Source organism: Opisthocomus hoazin, chromosome 18 (genome assembly GCF_030867145.1).
Source record: "Opisthocomus hoazin isolate bOpiHoa1 chromosome 18, bOpiHoa1.hap1, whole genome shotgun sequence".
Classification (NCBI taxonomy): domain Eukaryota; kingdom Metazoa; phylum Chordata; class Aves; order Opisthocomiformes; family Opisthocomidae; genus Opisthocomus; species Opisthocomus hoazin.
The window spans coordinates 19,637,384-19,655,273 of NC_134431.1; the positions used below are offsets into that span (position 1 = coordinate 19,637,384).

The 17,890-nt window shown below is 54.8% G+C and overlaps 1 protein-coding gene across 3 annotated transcripts in view; it reads right to left on the reverse strand.

The window, feature by feature from the left end:
- Nucleotides 1–266: 266 nt before the first annotated feature.
- The window catches only part of CDH22 (cadherin 22), a 60,567-nt gene continuing 42,943 nt past the window's right edge, over nucleotides 267–17,890 (reverse strand). For all 3 annotated transcript variants that reach the window (XM_075438853.1, XM_075438852.1, XM_075438854.1), the window contains 4 exons: nucleotides 15,736–15,857; nucleotides 15,300–15,417; nucleotides 6,010–6,261; nucleotides 267–4,562 (listed from right to left, as the gene is read on the reverse strand). In XM_075438853.1, the coding sequence (XP_075294968.1) occupies nucleotides 4,024–4,562; nucleotides 6,010–6,261; nucleotides 15,300–15,417; nucleotides 15,736–15,857 (1,031 nt within the window). In that variant the 3' untranslated portion in view covers nucleotides 267–4,023. The remainder of the gene's footprint in view (nucleotides 4,563–6,009; nucleotides 6,262–15,299; nucleotides 15,418–15,735; nucleotides 15,858–17,890) is intronic.

A 17,890-nucleotide genomic window follows, 5' to 3' on the forward strand; every position in this document is an offset into this window, starting at 1 on the left:
GCATGTCTGAAAAATCCTCCGACCTCAAGACTGCTCCCTTCTGTTATAGCATCCCACGAACTGCTGTCATCAAAGGTCACCAGATGCTTCCTCCATAACATTTAGTGAATAATCAAGAAAGCAGGATGGGAGTGGAGGCACGGGGGTGGTGAAGGATACAGAAATGCTTGAAGACCTCAGGGATCAATAAGCCTGTTTCAGAGCGAGGACTGCGAGGTGCTATTTAAATGACTGTCACTTTATGGAGAGGTTTAAATTCTGCCTGTGCTATCTGCTGACCTACACTGATGCCACCACAGAGTTTAGCGCATGTGCCCCTCTTTCTGTGCTGGCCAGCTGCTGTGTGCTGCCTGCGGCCCCCCGCAGCGTGCCAACACCACTGATGGGTGCTGGAGCATTCGCAGCCACCTGCCTTGACCAGGCCTTCTGGGCCTAGGGACATTCATGTTGTTTGCCATTAACACGTTGTGCTTTACCCAGTCCCTTGTCATCAAGAAAACCACCAGCAATTGATTTATCTGTGATCAGGCTAGAGCGCCATTTATTTGTGTCTTTTCAGTATTAAAACTGAATATGAAGGAGATTTTTTTGCTGCAGCCAATAACTGAACACTGCTGTAATACATGCCGTTATGAACAAGAGAACAGGTCTTTGTAACAAAGCCCGTTGATAATGCCCAGCTGATTGAAGCTGGGAAGACATACATGACCTGGATCTGTGCTTGTGAGTGATCAGCTGGTCAGCTGCGAGGCTGTTCTTGACTTCAAGAGAACAACCCTGAAGATGCACTTTTTAAAGAACATTAAGGAACTCTGTTGGCCGAGACAGGAAGATCACGAGGATGCATCATCAGACTTTCTTTTGTCACTTGGCATGCAGTTTGCCTCTTGTTCTTTCTGCTGTTGTTTTGCAGGATGAAGGAACGACGACCCCTTGCAGGACAAGCTGCTGTCACTCTCCCATGGGGGCCAGTGCTTCTGGGGCCATGCCACGGACCCGGCGCCCACCTGCAGGGGCTCACACCCCGGTGCTGGGGTGGATCTTGCTGAAGCAGACCCAGCAGGCAGGCACCACAGACAGTGTGGAGCATACGTCCAGCACCTTGTGCCACTCAAAGCACAATCCAGCTTTCTCCTGTTGAAGAGATGGAGAAAGCCGAGGGCATTTTTTTTCACAATTTCCCTCAAATTCAGACAGAAAAAGTGACCCTTCTCTTGAAGAAGCTCTATCTGATGAACTTTTCAATGAAAAATGGGAAGAAGCCAGAGAAGCAGTGTCCTGCCAAGGGGAACGTGGTGCAGGAGGCAGGCGATTTGGCAGCCAGCTCCTGGCAGAGGACACGCCACGCTGGGCTGTGCCGTGGCCCGTCCTGCTGGCAGGAAAGCCAGCCTGATCCCTCTGGGGAGGTGCTGGTGGGACCACATTGACAGTGCAATATGAGGTAACAGAACAAGACAAAATAAGCAAACAAGACACATGCTAGACGACAAGGAAATAATTTATTTCCAGGTCCTAGAAAGACCTTGAAAAAAATAACAGGGGTGAGGAAATCAACCTGATTTCATCTGGGTAGAGAAAGAAAACCGAAGTGACTCCATCGGGCATTGTGGCAGCTGCCAGCTCCTCCTGCCTGGTGCGGTGGGCAGGGAGTGAGGGCAGCACTGTACGAAGCAGCCAGCTCACTCATCACCACGCTCCTCCCGTATTTACATGTGGGATAGAAATTAAAACGCAAGCGTGCGTGCATGCGTGCTGGGGAGGGCTGGCTGGTCAGGGCTGGGGAATAACCCGGAGGGAGGGTTGCTAAACACATACCCCGTCAGACCCCATCTGCTACGGACAGAGCCCTGCTATTGCACAACACTTTTGCTAGAGGAAGGGCCAACTCTGGAGGGCCGTGGACACAGCTCGTAAGCCCGGAGGGAAAACACAAACACATTCCTGAGGAAAGAGAGGTCTTGCTCCATTCTCCTGCTCCGGGGTTTGCAGCATCACCTGCCTGAGGCCGGAAGGCCAGAGCCTGCACTCGAGGGCCCGTGCAAAGCAGCCCACTGGCCCCACTGCTCCCCAGCATCCTCACGGTGACCCAGCAGCACACCGGGGTGTTGGTGCCAGCAGCGGGCGCCTGACGCCTTCTTTCAGGGGGCCCACAGAGACCCTGAGAAGCGAGCAGCTCCCGGGCCCAACGTGAAAGCCGAGCTGCAGCTCCTGCATGGGTGGATGTGGCAGCAGCAGGTGGGAGCAGCCAAGGGCAGGAGCTGTGGCAAAGATGCCTCCTGCCCCTCTCCGCTGTCAAGTCTCGTTCTGTAGCCAAAGGACCAAGACCAGCAGCCGGGAAGCAAAACACAGTAAAAAATGAACACGCATGTACATTTACATTTAAACCTTCTCCAAGGATAGAAAACACTGTCTGTGGCTAAACTAAAAGGACAAACCTAATGACAAACCCAAATCCTGTGTCTGGCCTTGGGAGACCTCATCAATTACCTACCAATGATATAACTGATTTTTTTCCCAACATGAACAGATAAGGAGCTGCACTAGCCAGCATGGCCTGAGAAGCTGCCTGTGGGTGTTGCTCAGTGTGCTGCTCAGTGTACCCCGGGGGAAGCCAGCAGGCTGGAAAGGCGCAGGGTACTGAGCACTTTTCCTCCAGCATCACCTGCAGCCTGAGGAGCAACAGCACGTCCTGCCGGCCTCCTCCCGACCTGCCCCTCAAAACCAGAGATTTCCTGCAAAGCCGGCCCCGGTGCAGGAGTTTGTGCGGGTTTCTTGCAGGGCCCTGCGCCAGGGTGGGGACAACCTGGGTACCCCAAGGTGTCACAGACCCGCTGCCCAGCCTGCAAGCAACCAGCTCGGCTGTGCAGCAGTGCCAGCAGGATCTGGCCTCACACACACGTTCTGGGGATGGCTTTTCTGTCACTGATGGTGATGCTTTGCTGTCAGCTGGGCGTAAGGAGGAAGTATCCCTCGAAACCAGGGGCCTGGGTTTCTCTCACACCTTATGGCATGGTTCTCTAGCTGGGATGCAGCTCTCCCCCACCACGGAGGGCCAGGGCATGCCGACGTCTTGCCTTCTGCCCTGCGCAACCCACGCCATTTGGTGGGAAGCCAGCGCTTGGCTGAGAGCCCTGCAGACCCGGGCCCAGCCTGCCCCAATGGGCCAGCGGTGCCGACTCGGGAAATACCGCTCTGGTGGCACTCCCCAGCACCGCAGCTGCTCCATGTTTCAGTGGCGGGTGGGACATCCCTGTGCATCACCAGGGCCATGGGGGACATCACGGCCTCGCAGACAACATCCGCTGTGCAGGGAGGGAGAGCCCCTTCAAATCACAAGCATGTTTGATAACCACAAGAAAGGTCTAAGACCTGAGAGGTGAAGCAATTGCAGCTTAGAGGAGAAGTGTGTTTGGAAGTGAACTCTAGTGCAGTGGTCGCTCCGTGCAGGATGTGACCTTGGAGCCTGCATACAGCACACGCATTCCCAGCGCAGCACGCTCCCTCTGACGCCGTGCCAGCAGCTGGGCGCTGCTGAGGAGCCCACGTGCAAAGAGAAGGAGGACTTGGAAAAGCAAGTGAATGTAAGGGGGAAAAAGCTGAACAGAAGTTAAAAGCTTGCTTCCCTCTGCAAGGAAAGCTCTTAAAGAAATCAAAGCACTTCAAATGCTCTGACTCAAGTGACAAAAACAATTTAGACAACAAAAGGCTCTTGGTTTGCTCTTCCTCTCCTAAACTGGGCTCACTGAGCAGATCTATTTAAATGATAATCTGTGGGGGAGAAATCCCCTCCAAACTCTCTTGAATTAGATTTTATCTTTCTTAAATTAATGCGTAGTGCTTTAATGGACACTGGTATTAAGGAGATGACAAGGACGCAGTGGCTCACCGTGCAGGCACAGGGGCAGCCGCCGAGGAGCTCGACGCCCGGCAGTCCCCAACCCTGCGGCGCCCGGCCGGAGGCACCCGCTGTGCCGAGCCCTGGCCTTCAGGCGCTGGGAGCCTGGCCAAGGCTTGGCGGGATGGCTAGGACTCCTCGCTGTCTTCCTCGCCCCTGCGCCCAGCGTAGAGCGCTGCCAGCTGCCGGAAACGCGGCCCCCAGCCCCGCAGATAGGAGAAGTCCTGCTCTGAGCTACTGGACCAGGTGTTGATGGAGCTCAGGGAGGGCACGGGGGAGTCCAAGCCCTCAAAGGCATAGGTCTGGAATGAGTCGTAGGGTGGCACGGAGAGGTCCTCATCCGCCTGCTCCACCTTCTTGCAGATATAGTCTCTGAACACGGAGAAGTCCAGGTCCGGGCTCTGCACCCACTGTGGGAGGGTGTGGAGCTCAGAGGCTGGGTTTCTGCTCGGGCCCCCCTCTCCCAGCCCTCCACCTCCATCGCTGCCTTTGATCTCACTGAAGTCATAGAGGCTGCGCAGGGCTGACATGTCATAGGCCTCTGTGTCCTGCTCACCACCCCCTTCGTCGTTGTATTTGATGACATTGTCCCTCATGTCCTCATCATCCTCGGATGTCAGGTGGCTTTTATGATGTCGCTTCAGCGTGAGGATCAGAAGGACCAGCACTGGGAAAGGAAGAGACGGTCAGACAGGTGCAGGGGCTTGTGCAAGCTGTGGTCCCGCAGGGGCGAGGACAGCCCCTGCTTGGCAGCAGGGTGCAGGGGCACAGCACCCTCCAGCATGGGCAGCCCCACAGCCAAGACCACCGGCATGCCAGCCGGTTCCTATCAGCCACGCTCATCAAGCAGCAGCTGCGCTGCATCACTGGCTGGGAGAGAGGCTTGCCCGGGCTCCAGTGCAGACCAGGAGCTTCCTTTCCCATTCAGCATGACTGCTGAGACAGGAGGGACAGATGAATGAACGCACGGCTGGACGGACAAACGGATTGATTCTGCAGAAGATGAGTTGGGAAAGGGGGTGCACGCATCACAGCAGCAGCCAAATGTTGGGAGGGTGAATGTGAAGCAGATGGCTCAGAGCCTGAGCAATGAGCCGCAGATGTGTCCTGGATCATCATCCATTCATCCCATCACCTTTAAAGCACCGATGTGCACTTTATTCATTTGGGCAATTAGGCAGAAATTTGTTTGCGCTGCGCTGGAAAGTGAAACCAGTGTAAAGTGCACCCTGTGGAAAAGGGTTTTCTGAACCGAGGCACAGCAGGAAACAGGGAGCAGAGATGTGCCAAGGAGAGGAGACTTCACTGAACAATGTGCTGGCTTCCGCAGATGTCCAGACAGCCCTCAGGAGCCAGCTGTGAGCCAGCACCGATGCCGGAGGGCTTTCGGCAGCAGTGTCCGTCAACTGCCCTATGCTAGACCTGAGGGCACTGCAACACCTCTCTCTCACAGCCCCTTACCACATGCGCACAAGCCCACGCTTCGCCTGCACCTTCACATCGTGCAGTGGCAGCCCAGCACAAGCTTTGCCAGTGTGTCAGTGACAGCCAGCAGCATTCCCAGGGCACAGGTCCTGACCTGGGCAATGCTCTGGTCTCAGTGCACCCCAGCTCCATGTCCTGCCCACAAGCTCACACACACTCTAATGCTGACCCTCCCAGTGCTCCGAGGTATGAGCACAACTGCACATCCCACACTTGCTGCCCCTGGCCACCACGCTGGGACACACACATGCCCCGTCTGCTGTGAGACGCTGGCTGTGAGCAGAAGTTTCTCTCTGCACGTCACTGCCCAGCGAGGTGGGGAGCAAGCCAGCAGCTCTCCAGCCTCAGCTGGGCAGCAGCCCACCTGCCTGCGCACAGGGAGCCTGTCTCCAGCTGCCCTGCTGAGCCCAGCGCGTGGGGAGCTGGGGCAAACACAGGAGATTCCCCGATGGTCCCCCACTGGCAGGGGGCCAGCTGCCTGGCTCCCACGCTGCAGCTGCCAGCAAGGAGCCAGGCAGCAGAGCAGCCTGCACCATGTCACAGCAACCGCCTGCACTCGTTTGTGTGATGCTGCACAGAGAGGAGATGGGACAGGGCAGGAGGAGGCCGGGGGACAGGCGAGCACTCACCGACCAGAATGAGGACGCACACCAGCAGAGCGATGAGGGCGCCGGGGCTCAGCGTAGCTGACACGACGTAGGCTGTGCTGTTGCAGGACTGGATGGCCCCATTGCTGTCACAGCCGCAGATGCGGATGGTCAGAGTCCCTGTGCTGCTGAGGGCTGGGGGGCCGCTGTCCACCACCAAAATGGGGAGGAGGTACACATCCTGCTCCTGGCGATTGAAGCCCATTCTTTGCGTGTGCACCGCAGCTGTGTTGTCTGCAGGGAACAAGTAAACCCACAGCAAAGTCACCCCACAGCACTGCCAGCAAGACTCGCCGTGAGCTCCTCCACACTTGAGATGAACACTTGTGGTGCTGGCGGGCTGCTACTGCTAGCAAAGCAGTTGTTCATGCATCAGCTCCAGCAACCACCTGAAGAGAGGATGAGGCCTCCGTCCTCACCGTGTGTGTCCTGCACAGGGGAGCAGGGAGCCAGCTCCTGGCTCCCTTGCACCGCAGCCCCTCAGCAGCCCAAGCACAGGCTGGAGGTTACCAGCTCTGCTCCAGCACATGCCCCTTCACCGGGCACTGTGGGGCCAGCCCGGCGTCCCACCCGCCAGTGCACCAGGACACTGCAAACCTGACACAGGAGCAACAGCACGCAGGTCTCTGAGCTGTGCTGACTAACAACGCAGTTGGAGCAGGAGAGGGAAAAAACCCATCCAGAAGATCCTCCGAGAGTAGCACAGAGCAAGAATCAGGGTAAAAACCAGTTGTTGATGTGGACCCCTCCTGACCCGACCTGGCTTGCTCAGTCCAGAGTGGATGGGGGTCTGCAGATGGCACTGAAGCTGCAAGAGCAGCTACTGCTTCCAAACCAGAGCGCCACGGGTGAAGGGTCATGCCCCAGCTGGAGGGCCAAATACCCCCAGGATCATTTGTAAATTCTGAAGGAGCAGACAGAGCTCCTGCTAAGCCTCCCAGCCGAGCCAGCCAACCACCCTGTCTACTCAGACCCTGCTGTTTCAGGGGCTCAGTCGGCACAGCATAACCCATTACGATCCCATTAACATGGCCACTTCATGGGCCCCTCCAGGGCCCCAGCGCCAGAGATGAACCCAAGCAGCAGCTGCGCCCAGACGACCTGGAGCAGGGAGCGTAGGAACAGCGAATGAAAATCTGCCTGGCTCCCTGCTCATATGTGCTACTCACTGCCAGCCAGCAGCAGAGCGGGCAGGAAGGGATTGAATAGTAGCTGAACAATTGTGGCCAGGTGTCAGAAGTGCTGCTGACTGTCTGCAGTCTTTATCTAATAAAACACAGATTGGCCCACTCACAGCAAGGTGCTGCTGTCTACAGACTCTCTCCTCATTGCACCTGATTTATGCTGGACTGGCCCCTTTCTGTATCAATCAGCTCTTCGATCGGAAAAGACATCTATTCTAATTCTGGCTCTTGGGCTGCCTGCCACCATGGAAATTGCTGTATGGATCGGATACTGCATGGGAGCACGCAGGGCACGTCAGGGACAGAGCTGAGACAAGAGCAGAGCCGAGAGGCAGGCACACGCTGAGCCGTGGGACAGGGGACATCCACTGGCCCGACGGGAAGGTGGTCAGATCCCAGAGGCACCATGCAGCAGCCGGCACAGAGCCCATCTTCCCCCGAGCTGCTCAGGGCTGGGGCAACACAGTTCGGGCAGAATCTGTCAGGATCCCAGCATTAAGCCCTCACCCAGCTCTGCCAGTGCAAACAGCAGACACACAGATGACCTGCTCACAGGACTGCTGCAACCAACCCCAGCAAAGGCCAAATGAGGGCAAGGCTGGTCTCTGCTTCATGGCAGTCTGGAAGAGGAAGAGCTGGGGCAATCCGTGTCCCCCGTGCTGACATGAAGATGCAGAGGTGAAGGCCACCCAGCGTACGCTGGAGCCGAGCATGGCTAGGTGCAGCAAGAGCGAGGAAGATGGGCTGCCTGTGTCCAGAGGGGAGGCAGCAGTGCATGGGCTTGTGCCCAGAACAGTGCTCAGCTGTCATGGTGCTAAATACCAGATGGCTGCTTCCTGTCATCATTTTTCTGGACTCAGGCCACCAGGGTTTTCTGTGTTGTCAGAATACGACCATATTGCTGGGGAGAGCACAGCCTCTGGCACCCTAGCTGGAGAGAGCTGGGATTCCAGCATAAAGGACACAAGGAGAAAGTCATCTCTTCCAGTTCACCTGAGAGCACAGGTCTGCCTTGAAGAGCTCAAAGCGGGAAAGGTAAGGACACTGGAGACAAGATCACACCAGCCAACATTTGGAGGCTGCACTGAATGCCACAAGGGCCATAGTCAAAACCAGATCTTATTCATGCACACAGAACTGTGCTGCAGGTCACTAGAAAAAAACTCTTCCTTTGAAGATAGCATCTTTTATCCATTAAGGGAATTTTCAAGGCAACCTCACTCATCCCTGTTCACAGCAGCACACTTCAGGCACGCAACATCCTCAGGAGCACAGAGCAGAAGACAGCAATACGACAAATGCTTGTACAAGTCGATCTGGGGATAGTTTGCCTCAGAAGGGAGATACCGCATGCAATGTTAGCACTGCACCTGCAAGGCTGCAGCACCCAGCACTGACCCACGCTTTGAGTCAGACGTGATCCAAGTGCTGCGGCGTCGCCAGCCTGTGGAGGGGATTGACGAAGCAGAGAGCATGGTCTTGTTTATAGCACCACATGCATTGCATGGTTTCCCTGTACACGAGGCAGGGACCACCGACCCTCTGCCTGGGCAGCCACCCAGTCCTGCAGGACATCTGCCACCATGGCTGAGACTCCTGGAGCAGCACAAGCGGACCCAGCACAAACTTGGCAGAGGTGTCAGGAGGAGCAGGGGAGCACCAGCCCTGGACGGCAGGGAGGCTGAAGCAAGTGCGGCAGCCTGCCGGCAGCAGTCTGCTGAGAAGCCACCTATTGCCTACCAGGGATGAGCTAGGAAAAAAAAAATATTGTTATGCTAATCATTTGCGCAAAAGTAACAAGATCTCATTGGTGTTGCTCCCTCAGCTTGCTGCAACATAGCAGGGAGATATAAATAACGTTAATGGCATCATCTCAGCAAGAGGCCAGACCTAACTCCTAGCTAGTCCAGCTAAACATAAGCCTTGGGCATCTGGATGCAGTGGAGGTGAAGCCACGGGACAAATGGAACAGACTTGCCTGCTGTGAGCGACCGAGGCTCTGGCCCTCAGCCCAGGAAGGTTGCCTTCACTGGCACTGTCGCACCAGACAAGTAGCCAGCCTGAGCTCACGGTTGGATCCTGGCTTGGAGGATCCGCGTACACACAGCCCTGTACCTCCACGCTCCACATGCTGCTCAGCCCACCTCTGGCCCAGATTGAACGCTGTGCTTGGGAGCTCTCCCAGCCCCCCGGGTGAGCACCCGTAAATGCAGGCGTAGCACCAGCTCCTCACCTCTCTGGAAATGCAGCACAAGGCTGGCGACTCCCCTTCCGTTGACAGCCAGCTCCTGTTGGGGACCACAACGCACACCGTATTTTTAGAAAGTCTCTAGAAATCAAGGGGAAATACACGTGCAAGGCACAGAGAGGTAGCAACTAACCGCAGCTCAGCTGAGGCTGCTCTCAGACAGTGCGTCACACTGCTGAGCCCCCTCACCTCTGAGTATGGGAAGGAGAAATATTTTTCACTGTGGAACCCACAAAGTCAAAATAAAGCAGCCATTACTTAAAATGTATCAGCAGCACAACAGACAGCTCTGCTCTGTAAACCCAAAACTCGGTGCTAGGGAGAGAGACAAAAATCACAACTACAACACATTTCAAACATCGTGAAACTACATTTTCTCTCTTGAACAGGGTGACATGAGCACTTCCTACAGGATGGAGATCCACAGAAATTTCATGTCGACACCTACAATGGCTGGCCGTTGTATAATAATAATAACCGAGGCTGGCAGCCAGACCCCAGCCTGGCAGAGACCAGCCCATTCCAGGCACTGCGAGGGCTCCAGCCTCTTCACTGCTGCCCACCCGCTGTGCCTGCCGCTCCCCAGCCCCCTGGACAACTGTTGTCTCTGTTGGGTGCTTACACCACTGTTACTTGCAAACTTCTTCTGTTTTTCATTCTGAGACACTCCAGAAAAAACAGAGCTGCTGCCATGCAATGTAGTCTATTTGACCATAGAAGCGAAGAAAATTTTGCCCAGATCTGAGAAAATGTATCCTGGAAAATGCATCCAGAGCAACTTCCTACAAAATAATGTAATTTCTCTTCATACAGTTGTTTCTTTACATGCAGCTGACCCAAGGCAATTGCTTCAGCATGTGTGTCTTGGCATAGATTTGTTTGTATCGGCACAGCCTGAGTCGCTGCAAAGAAAAGCCAGGCAAGCCTGGCCCTGCAGCCCTGCAGCCTCTTGTGTCTCTTGCTCTGTAGCAGCTTTCTCCTAAGTCCATTTTTGGGGTCACGAGGTTGAGAAGCAGTGTTCCTTTGGAATGGCACCAGCAGGACCTGGGTGAGGTCAGCTTTTCTAGTTCTGTCTCTTCCTTTAGGCACTTCATTTGCTAGGCATCTTCCTTCTGGATCGGGGCTGTTGTTACCACTGAAATTTGAGGAGACGTTAATCCACAGCTTTCATGCACAGACGAGTTTGGATCTCCATACTTGTGTTTTTCTGCCCAGTCCTCGTGAGGTTGCATTTCGCGCTATGGTCACACCACTCTACAAGTTGTGCCATGTGTTCTCTGATGCCCCAAGCCAAACCATTTACTATCATTGCCATCTGGCTCCACAAACTGACAATTCCTCCACAGGTATCCTACGCCACTCTCTCCCTGACCACACAGTGATGTTATCTCATGTCGCATCATATCACCTTGTGCAACAGACTAGAGATGGTACCTCTGCCTGCTTGAGGAGCAAGTCACCAGACAAGGCAGAAACCAACATGGGTCGAGTGCGCAGGGACCAGTCAATACTGCTGTAGGAGGAAAGTTTAGGAATGCAATATAGTTTGGTGGTAGCATAACATCACTAGGAATAATAAAATAATTAAGTCTCCCAGACTCCCTCTCCAAAGAGGTTCTTGGCAGCTTCAAAGACAGAACTAATAAATCTTTCTCATAACTCAATATTGAACAGCAGTAGGAGAGCAGAAGGGAGACAGTTATCTCCAGTTCGGATTCTGATATCCCTGCCCTCTCCCACACTCCAGGGGCCACACAGGCGTCTGCCTTCCCCTGCTCTGGCAGCTGTTCTGCAGCTCCAGCGCCCGGGCATGCCAGCTCCGGGGAGGAGCACATGGGTCCTGGCTGGGCCTGCGGTGCAGCTGGTAGGAGAAGAATCTAATTTTTCCCTTTGGCCTCTTCTTTCTCCCAAGCCCTCTGGGTGCCAGGCCACAGCACCACTGCTGTTCATTTACCTTTTGCCCAGCCCCCATGGAGATTTGATGCTTTTATTCACCCCCCATCAGATCAGCATCTGTGCTGCTCGTGCTGAGAACGGCATCCCTGTGGGGCTGGAGTAGGCTTCCTCTATCGTGAGGCAATCCTCGAATCCTAACAATTTGCTTTTGATTGTTACAATTTTCAGATCTTCTATCACCCATTACATGCTCTTAATGAGACCTGCAGAGAGTTCAGACATCTGCTTGCCTAGCCCTTGAGCTCTGGAGTCAGTAGCTCCATGTGTCGCTCCATATTATCAAGCACCCCTTCCAGGTTGCTGGGCTTGGATGCTTTCTACCATCCCTTCCAACATAATTAGCATTTCTTACAGAACATGATTTAGGTTTTAATTGTCTTTGATCCTTCTGTAATCAATTTTCTCAGGCCAGAAAGACCCAGCAAAAGGTGAGTTAGGAGGCAGAGGATGGCAAATGCCTTTGGAATGGCACCAGCAGGACCTGGGTGAGGTCAGCTTTTCTAGTTCTGTCTCTTCCTTTAGGCACTTCATTTGCTAGGCATCTTCCTTCTGGATCAGGGCTGTTGTTACCACACACGCCATTCATTCCTTGTCTGATGAATTAGAAGCGCCTGAGCACTCCCTTGGACAGCGCAAAAGCAAGGAAAGAAAGATGCCCATAGGAAACGGCACTGTTTCTAAAAGCCTGACTCCTGCAGACCAGCTATAATTCAGCTAACGCAAGGTCTCCTGCAGTGTCACCTTTTGCTCTTGTAGCTCTGACCTAGAGCATCAGAGCCAAGGCAGCTCTGTGTGCCACTGGAAGCTGATGCGCGGGGATGCAGGTGTGAACTGCAGGCACTTCGCAAGGGCCATCCTCACTCTGTGCAGTGTTGGCTGCAGTGGGGCCTGAGCCAGCAGGGTTAGGGAAAGCAGCAGCATCGTGACTGTATCGTGGCAGTATCACGCTGCAGCAGACCAGCCCTGTGACCACTACCACATGCCCACTTACTAGCAGGTACTCCACAAGCTCTTCATCTGATGGAAAGGCTGCCCCATTGATCACCCTGGGCTGTTTCCCCGAAACGCTTGCAGGCTTCCTCCACACTGCCCACGAGGAGCCCTGGAAGAGCCTAGGCAGCATTCCGTGTCCTCTCCTGCCCTCCTGCACTACCTGGCCTGGCTCTGCTCCCCTCCGTGTGACGGGGCTCTGCACTTTAATGTTTTACCATCTTTCCGCGGCCCCAGCCTCCTGTGGGTCAGTGCTGCCTGAGCAGCTGCCTCCCTTGCTGCCCCTGCCCGCTGGGGCACAGCCAGCAGCTCCCCGAGGGAGCCCCTCTGCACCACCCAGCCCGGAGCCTCGGACACTGCTCCGGCAGCTTGCAGCAAACTCGCTGCCGGCCATGGCCACCCAGGCTCCCTGGCTACCAGCCCTGCCACGGCCGGGTGCTCTTGCCCTGCCTGACGAACTGTAATGAGAGCATTCCCGAGTGGATGCTTGTCCCTGCCGTGTTGAGGACAAGTCACTCTTCCGAGGTGGCTTTCTGCTGCCTTGCAGGAGCCAAGGGAAGTAGGTGCAAAGCAAAAGAGAGAAGGATTTAAGAAAGAGCTTAGCGATCCATCTGTGCTGACATCCATCAGTGTCACTCCTTGGCTGCAAAAGCAATATTTATAAATCACGTTTCAAAACTGGCTACAAATTTGTACAAAGAAACAGATGGGCTGGTGGTAGCAGTTTGTCACCACTGATATTTATATGGAGGAGTAGAGACAAGTGCAAGAGGGGTGAACACACGAGAGGGAGGCAAAGTGGGGGATACAGGAGGATGCAGCAAGGGAACCCATGAGACCACAGGGTGAAGGTGAGTGCACCTAAGGCCCTCAATGGACTAGAGAAAAGCAGAGGGGGGAGAAATCAAAGGAAGGGAGATGACACTAAAATGCACACACATTAGAAGGGTGCCTCCATCTGCGCAGGCAGCCGCCTCCTCTTGCTGTGGAAGACAGCATCACTTGGCAATTGGGAGGGTCTCCAAACACCCTGGGAATAACCCTGCAGCAACAGCATTTGTTTTCCTGAGAACACAAGGTGGGAGGTGATGCCAGCTTTTACTCATTTTATGCAGTGTTGCACCACATGCAAAGTTTGTGGGATCGTTTAGCACGAAGGATTACCCTGTGCAACGAGAGCCTCATCCCACTTAAGAGAGCAGCAGCTCTGGAGGAGATGGTGGCATGCAAGCCTGCACCCTGCACCCTCCTGCAATGCCAGCTTTCGGGGTGCTGCTGGTGAACTCTGGCTGAATGAACAGGGGGTGATCCCCATTCAGCACCCGGCAGCCAAGCAGCCCCCGCTGAGCCACCCTCGGCCAGGTCCATCCCGCCAGGCAGGCGGAGCAGCAGTGATGACTCTGGGATTGCAACGCAGCCTCAGACATCCCGGCTCAGAGCAGAGAGTGTGGCCCCAGGCCCCTCAGAGCTTCTGGAGAGGTCCGGGCAGGGATGGACACTGGGGAGTAACTCAGTGCATTCAAGCACGTTTTCCTAAGGTCCTTCAGAGAAAGTGCAGGAAGTTAATCGCTGGGCATGGGACAAAATCTTGCAGAGGATTAAACTTGCTTACATGATAAGAAGCAAAGGTCTTGTGAACAGCTGCCCTGTTAGTGCAGGGGGAGGGACTCGGGTCAGGGACAGCTGCACTTTTTAGGACACAAAGCAATATCAGTCCTTCTACGATTATGCCTGAAGCTCTTTGCTGCAAGTTCCATTTTGACTGTCTCTAATAATGCCAAACCAAACTGAGCAAGCAGGATTTTACGTCAGCAGAAGGTTGCTCTGATAAGCTCAGAACAAACTAAATCAGACTTTTGACAGATGAAGCTGCAAAAATAAGAGGAAAAAAAAGATTTAAAAAATACCCTCAAAACAAATAAGCATTTCAGTGCGGTCTGCTGGCTTCCATCTGGACTGGCCCCTTTGACAAGTAAGTGTACATCTGGCTAGAGAAGATCCCAGTATCTGCCAGGGTCCCTGGTGTATTTACTGCTGCAATCAGCACCTAAATTCACCCAAAACACCAGTCAAAAATAGGAAGCAGTCTGATAACTACTTTTCTGGATTGATTTCCTCCACACAAATGCAGCGTGACCTCACAGCAAGCAAAGCTAAACACCAGCCAGGGCTCAGTCAGCGCAACCTGCGTTGCATGCCATCAGTTACAGCAGCTCAGCCCAGAGGCACAAAGAACCCCAGAGCTTCCCAGAGGAAGAGACGGGCCCTGCCCAGCCGCACTGCCCAAAGGACAGGAAACACACAGGAACTGCGCTGCTGAACCACCACCTAATGGGGAATCCAGTTCTGCTGGCTGTGTCCCAGATAACCCACAATGGCCAAGAGCTGGCTTGCTGCACGGCCCCACCACCTCCCAGGACTCCTGAGCTGCTCCCGTTTGTTGGTGGCACAGGGGCTGCTCACTCACTGCCCCAGGATGACCCATGCTCCAGGATTTACCTTGGAGAGGGATAAATCATAATGGTTAGAATGGAGGTGCGTTAATCTGTAAATCCACATCATGTCCTTGCCTGCAGGCAGGTTGGAAATTTCACATCAAGAAAGGGACTGAGAGCCTTGAAAATATCAAAGGCTAACCAGACAGCACAAGAGGAACTTTAGACTTGTCTGCAGCAGAGAAAAAGTTAGCAGAGCCTCCTTGAGGAAATCCAAACTGCTAGCTGACCAGTACCACCATTTCAGGTCAGTAAGGAGCCTCTCAGGGTGTCTAAAGCATCCTGAGCTCCACCTGGCACAGACTGACCGTAAGCCCACAGCCCTGTCTCCCTCCCCACGGCCAGCCGTGCCACTCAGCCTAGAGGCTGCAGGACTAGGAAGGGTGCAGCAGGCCTTACCTTTAATATCCAGCAGAGAAAAATGGTGGTTGGTGGTGGCTTCAGGCACCAGTGTGAAGTAGAAACGATGGCCGCTTTGAGGCTCGTCACGGTCCACAACGCTTATTGTCTGGATCAGCTATAGGGAGAAAGCAGAGGTGCGAGTCAGTGCTGTCTCCGCAGACCCTCCCACAGACCCCCCCCCTTGCAGGGTCTGGCCCAGCAGAGCACCACTGGCTTCTGCCACAGCAAGGGATGAGCCTTTGCCCCTGTAGATGGTCTTAGCTGCAGGACACCAGCAAAGCAGCTTCCAGTGTGACAGCAGCTGCACGGGAAGATGCTCAGGCAGAAGGGGAAGGCCAGGCAGGCTGGCACTGGTCCAGAGTGCTGATCGCAGCATGAGACCGCTGCAGGGGCTGATGGAGACCTGGGAGAAGGGCTGGGCGACACCTGCTACCTGGCCTGGCTCGGCATCCTCACACACAGCAGCTTCATAGGGGGTGGCAAGCTCTGGTGGATTGTCATTCACATCCAGGATACGGATACGGAGTGAGGCTCTCGATACCTGCGAGTGATTATCTGAAACAAAAAAAAAGAAGCAAACCTTCAGCGGGAAGCACCATCTGGTCCTAGCAGGGAGCTAACCCTCCTCGTGTCCATCCATCCAGAGACCATCACAGCCACTCAGCCGCTGCCAGTGCAGGGGGCTGCAGCACCACACCTCTGCCCACCCGTGGCACAGATCGTCTCTGTGGGCCGGCAGTGCCCACAGAGCATCACTCAGCCTCACCACACCTGCTTTCAGTAAAGAAACCCAACCACTGGGCTGTGTACCAAGGAGTCCCTAAACGCTGCTATTAGCTTGTTCTACTCCTGGAAAAGCTGAGCAGCCCTGAGCAAGTCCCTGCGATAAGGGACAGTCACCACCGATGAGCATCTGTGCTGCAGCCAGACAGCACCAAGAGGTGACAAGCAAATTCAGATGCGAGAACATCATACCCTGACTTGGATCCTGACCCTTACACCCCAGGGGCTAGCAGCAATGGCTGAGCGGCAAGCGGGCAGAGCCAGGATGTGAAACAGCTGGCTATTGACTAGGAGCACAGGGCGGCGATGAAATCTGCGACATGCACCTACACCACTCCCAGGTCATCGAGGGCTGAACACTCCCTGCCAGGACACGAGGCTCCTGCCCTGGGAACCCGGGCCTTGCGCAAGGACGTCAGTTTTTGCATTGCCATCAACAGCTTGAAGTTGAACTGAACAACATCTACCAGCTGGCATGGCGGGGTTGTGCAGGAAGATCCAGGGCAGCCCCTCCACCCTTGCCCTTGCCAGCCCCTGACCCACGCAGGCAGCGGTCCTGGGGGGCTCGCAGCCCGCTCCCCTCCCTCGGGGGCACACAGAGCTGCTGGGCTCGCTCCACACACCGGACAGGGACTGCATTAACAGCTCACTCACTGCAGTGCTGCTCTATCCCACCGCATGTACTGCAAAGGTACACTGAGCCCTCACTGTAAGATTATAAATCACTCTAGAGGGCCGAATGTTTTCTGAAGCACCTCATGTGCTTCCAGAAATGAGAACTCCCTTACATTCCATCTCCTTTGTTTTACCCAGAGGTTGCAGCTGGGACAGACCTGAGGCCTCTTTCCTCGCTCGGGCATGAGCTCTGTTCCCTGTTTGTCTACAAAATTAATGCTGGCCCCCACAGGTCGTATGGGGAAGGATCCAGGGGACAGGAGATTTAGCACTGCTCCATAATTAGCTGGGAACCTAAGCCCCCTCACCAGAGCTGCCTTCACCCCGTTCTCGCATTATCACTCCTCTCACCCAGACCAGCTGCTCTGCTGATTAGATGGTTGTTTTCGGGGGAGGGAGGCAGAAGTCGTGACTAAAAGCCTGGTACGATGTGTTATTTTAAAAAGCATGTTGGTGCAGTGAAATAAACTGCAATTGCTTTCAGGGAGAGAGGAAGGGGGAGGCAGCAAGGGCGGGAAGGGAGGCCGTGGGAGGAGGAGGGGTGTGCCTGATGTCCACAGGGGCCACAAACGAGCAGGAGGAAACAGGGTTCAATTCTTGCAAGAAGGACGACAGCATCTCATCACCCTTCCTCAGCCCACAGGAAGATGCATAACTGTCCTGGCTGCTCAGCTCTGAAGGAAGCTGGCACTGCCCTGGAGGCACTGCAGAGAGAAAAATAATGGAAGGCAGAAACGGAAGGGAGGAAGAACAGCCCAGGAGGAGGAAGAGCCCAGGGCCCCATCTCTTCCCCTTCCTAACTGCAACCCGGAGGATTGGTTCGTCCCCTGATCCCCCACAATGTCTGAGCTGGCTGAGAGAAGGAGCTGATCCCATTGCTGCTGAACCCTCCCCAGGACCTGTCGGCTTGGTGCATGCAACAGGGGCTCTGTGGGGCCAGGCCAGCAAACCTGCGCACAGCAGCTTCCCTTTGCGACTACATCACAGCCTCATCAGGAGGGATGCGATAAGCGTATTTAAAGCTACGCACAACCATAGGCCTGTCCTATTCCACAGCATCAGCAAGCAGCTGCTGGGAGTGTTTTATGCTGTGCACGAGCAGGGTGATCCACGCATCATGGCACAGTGCC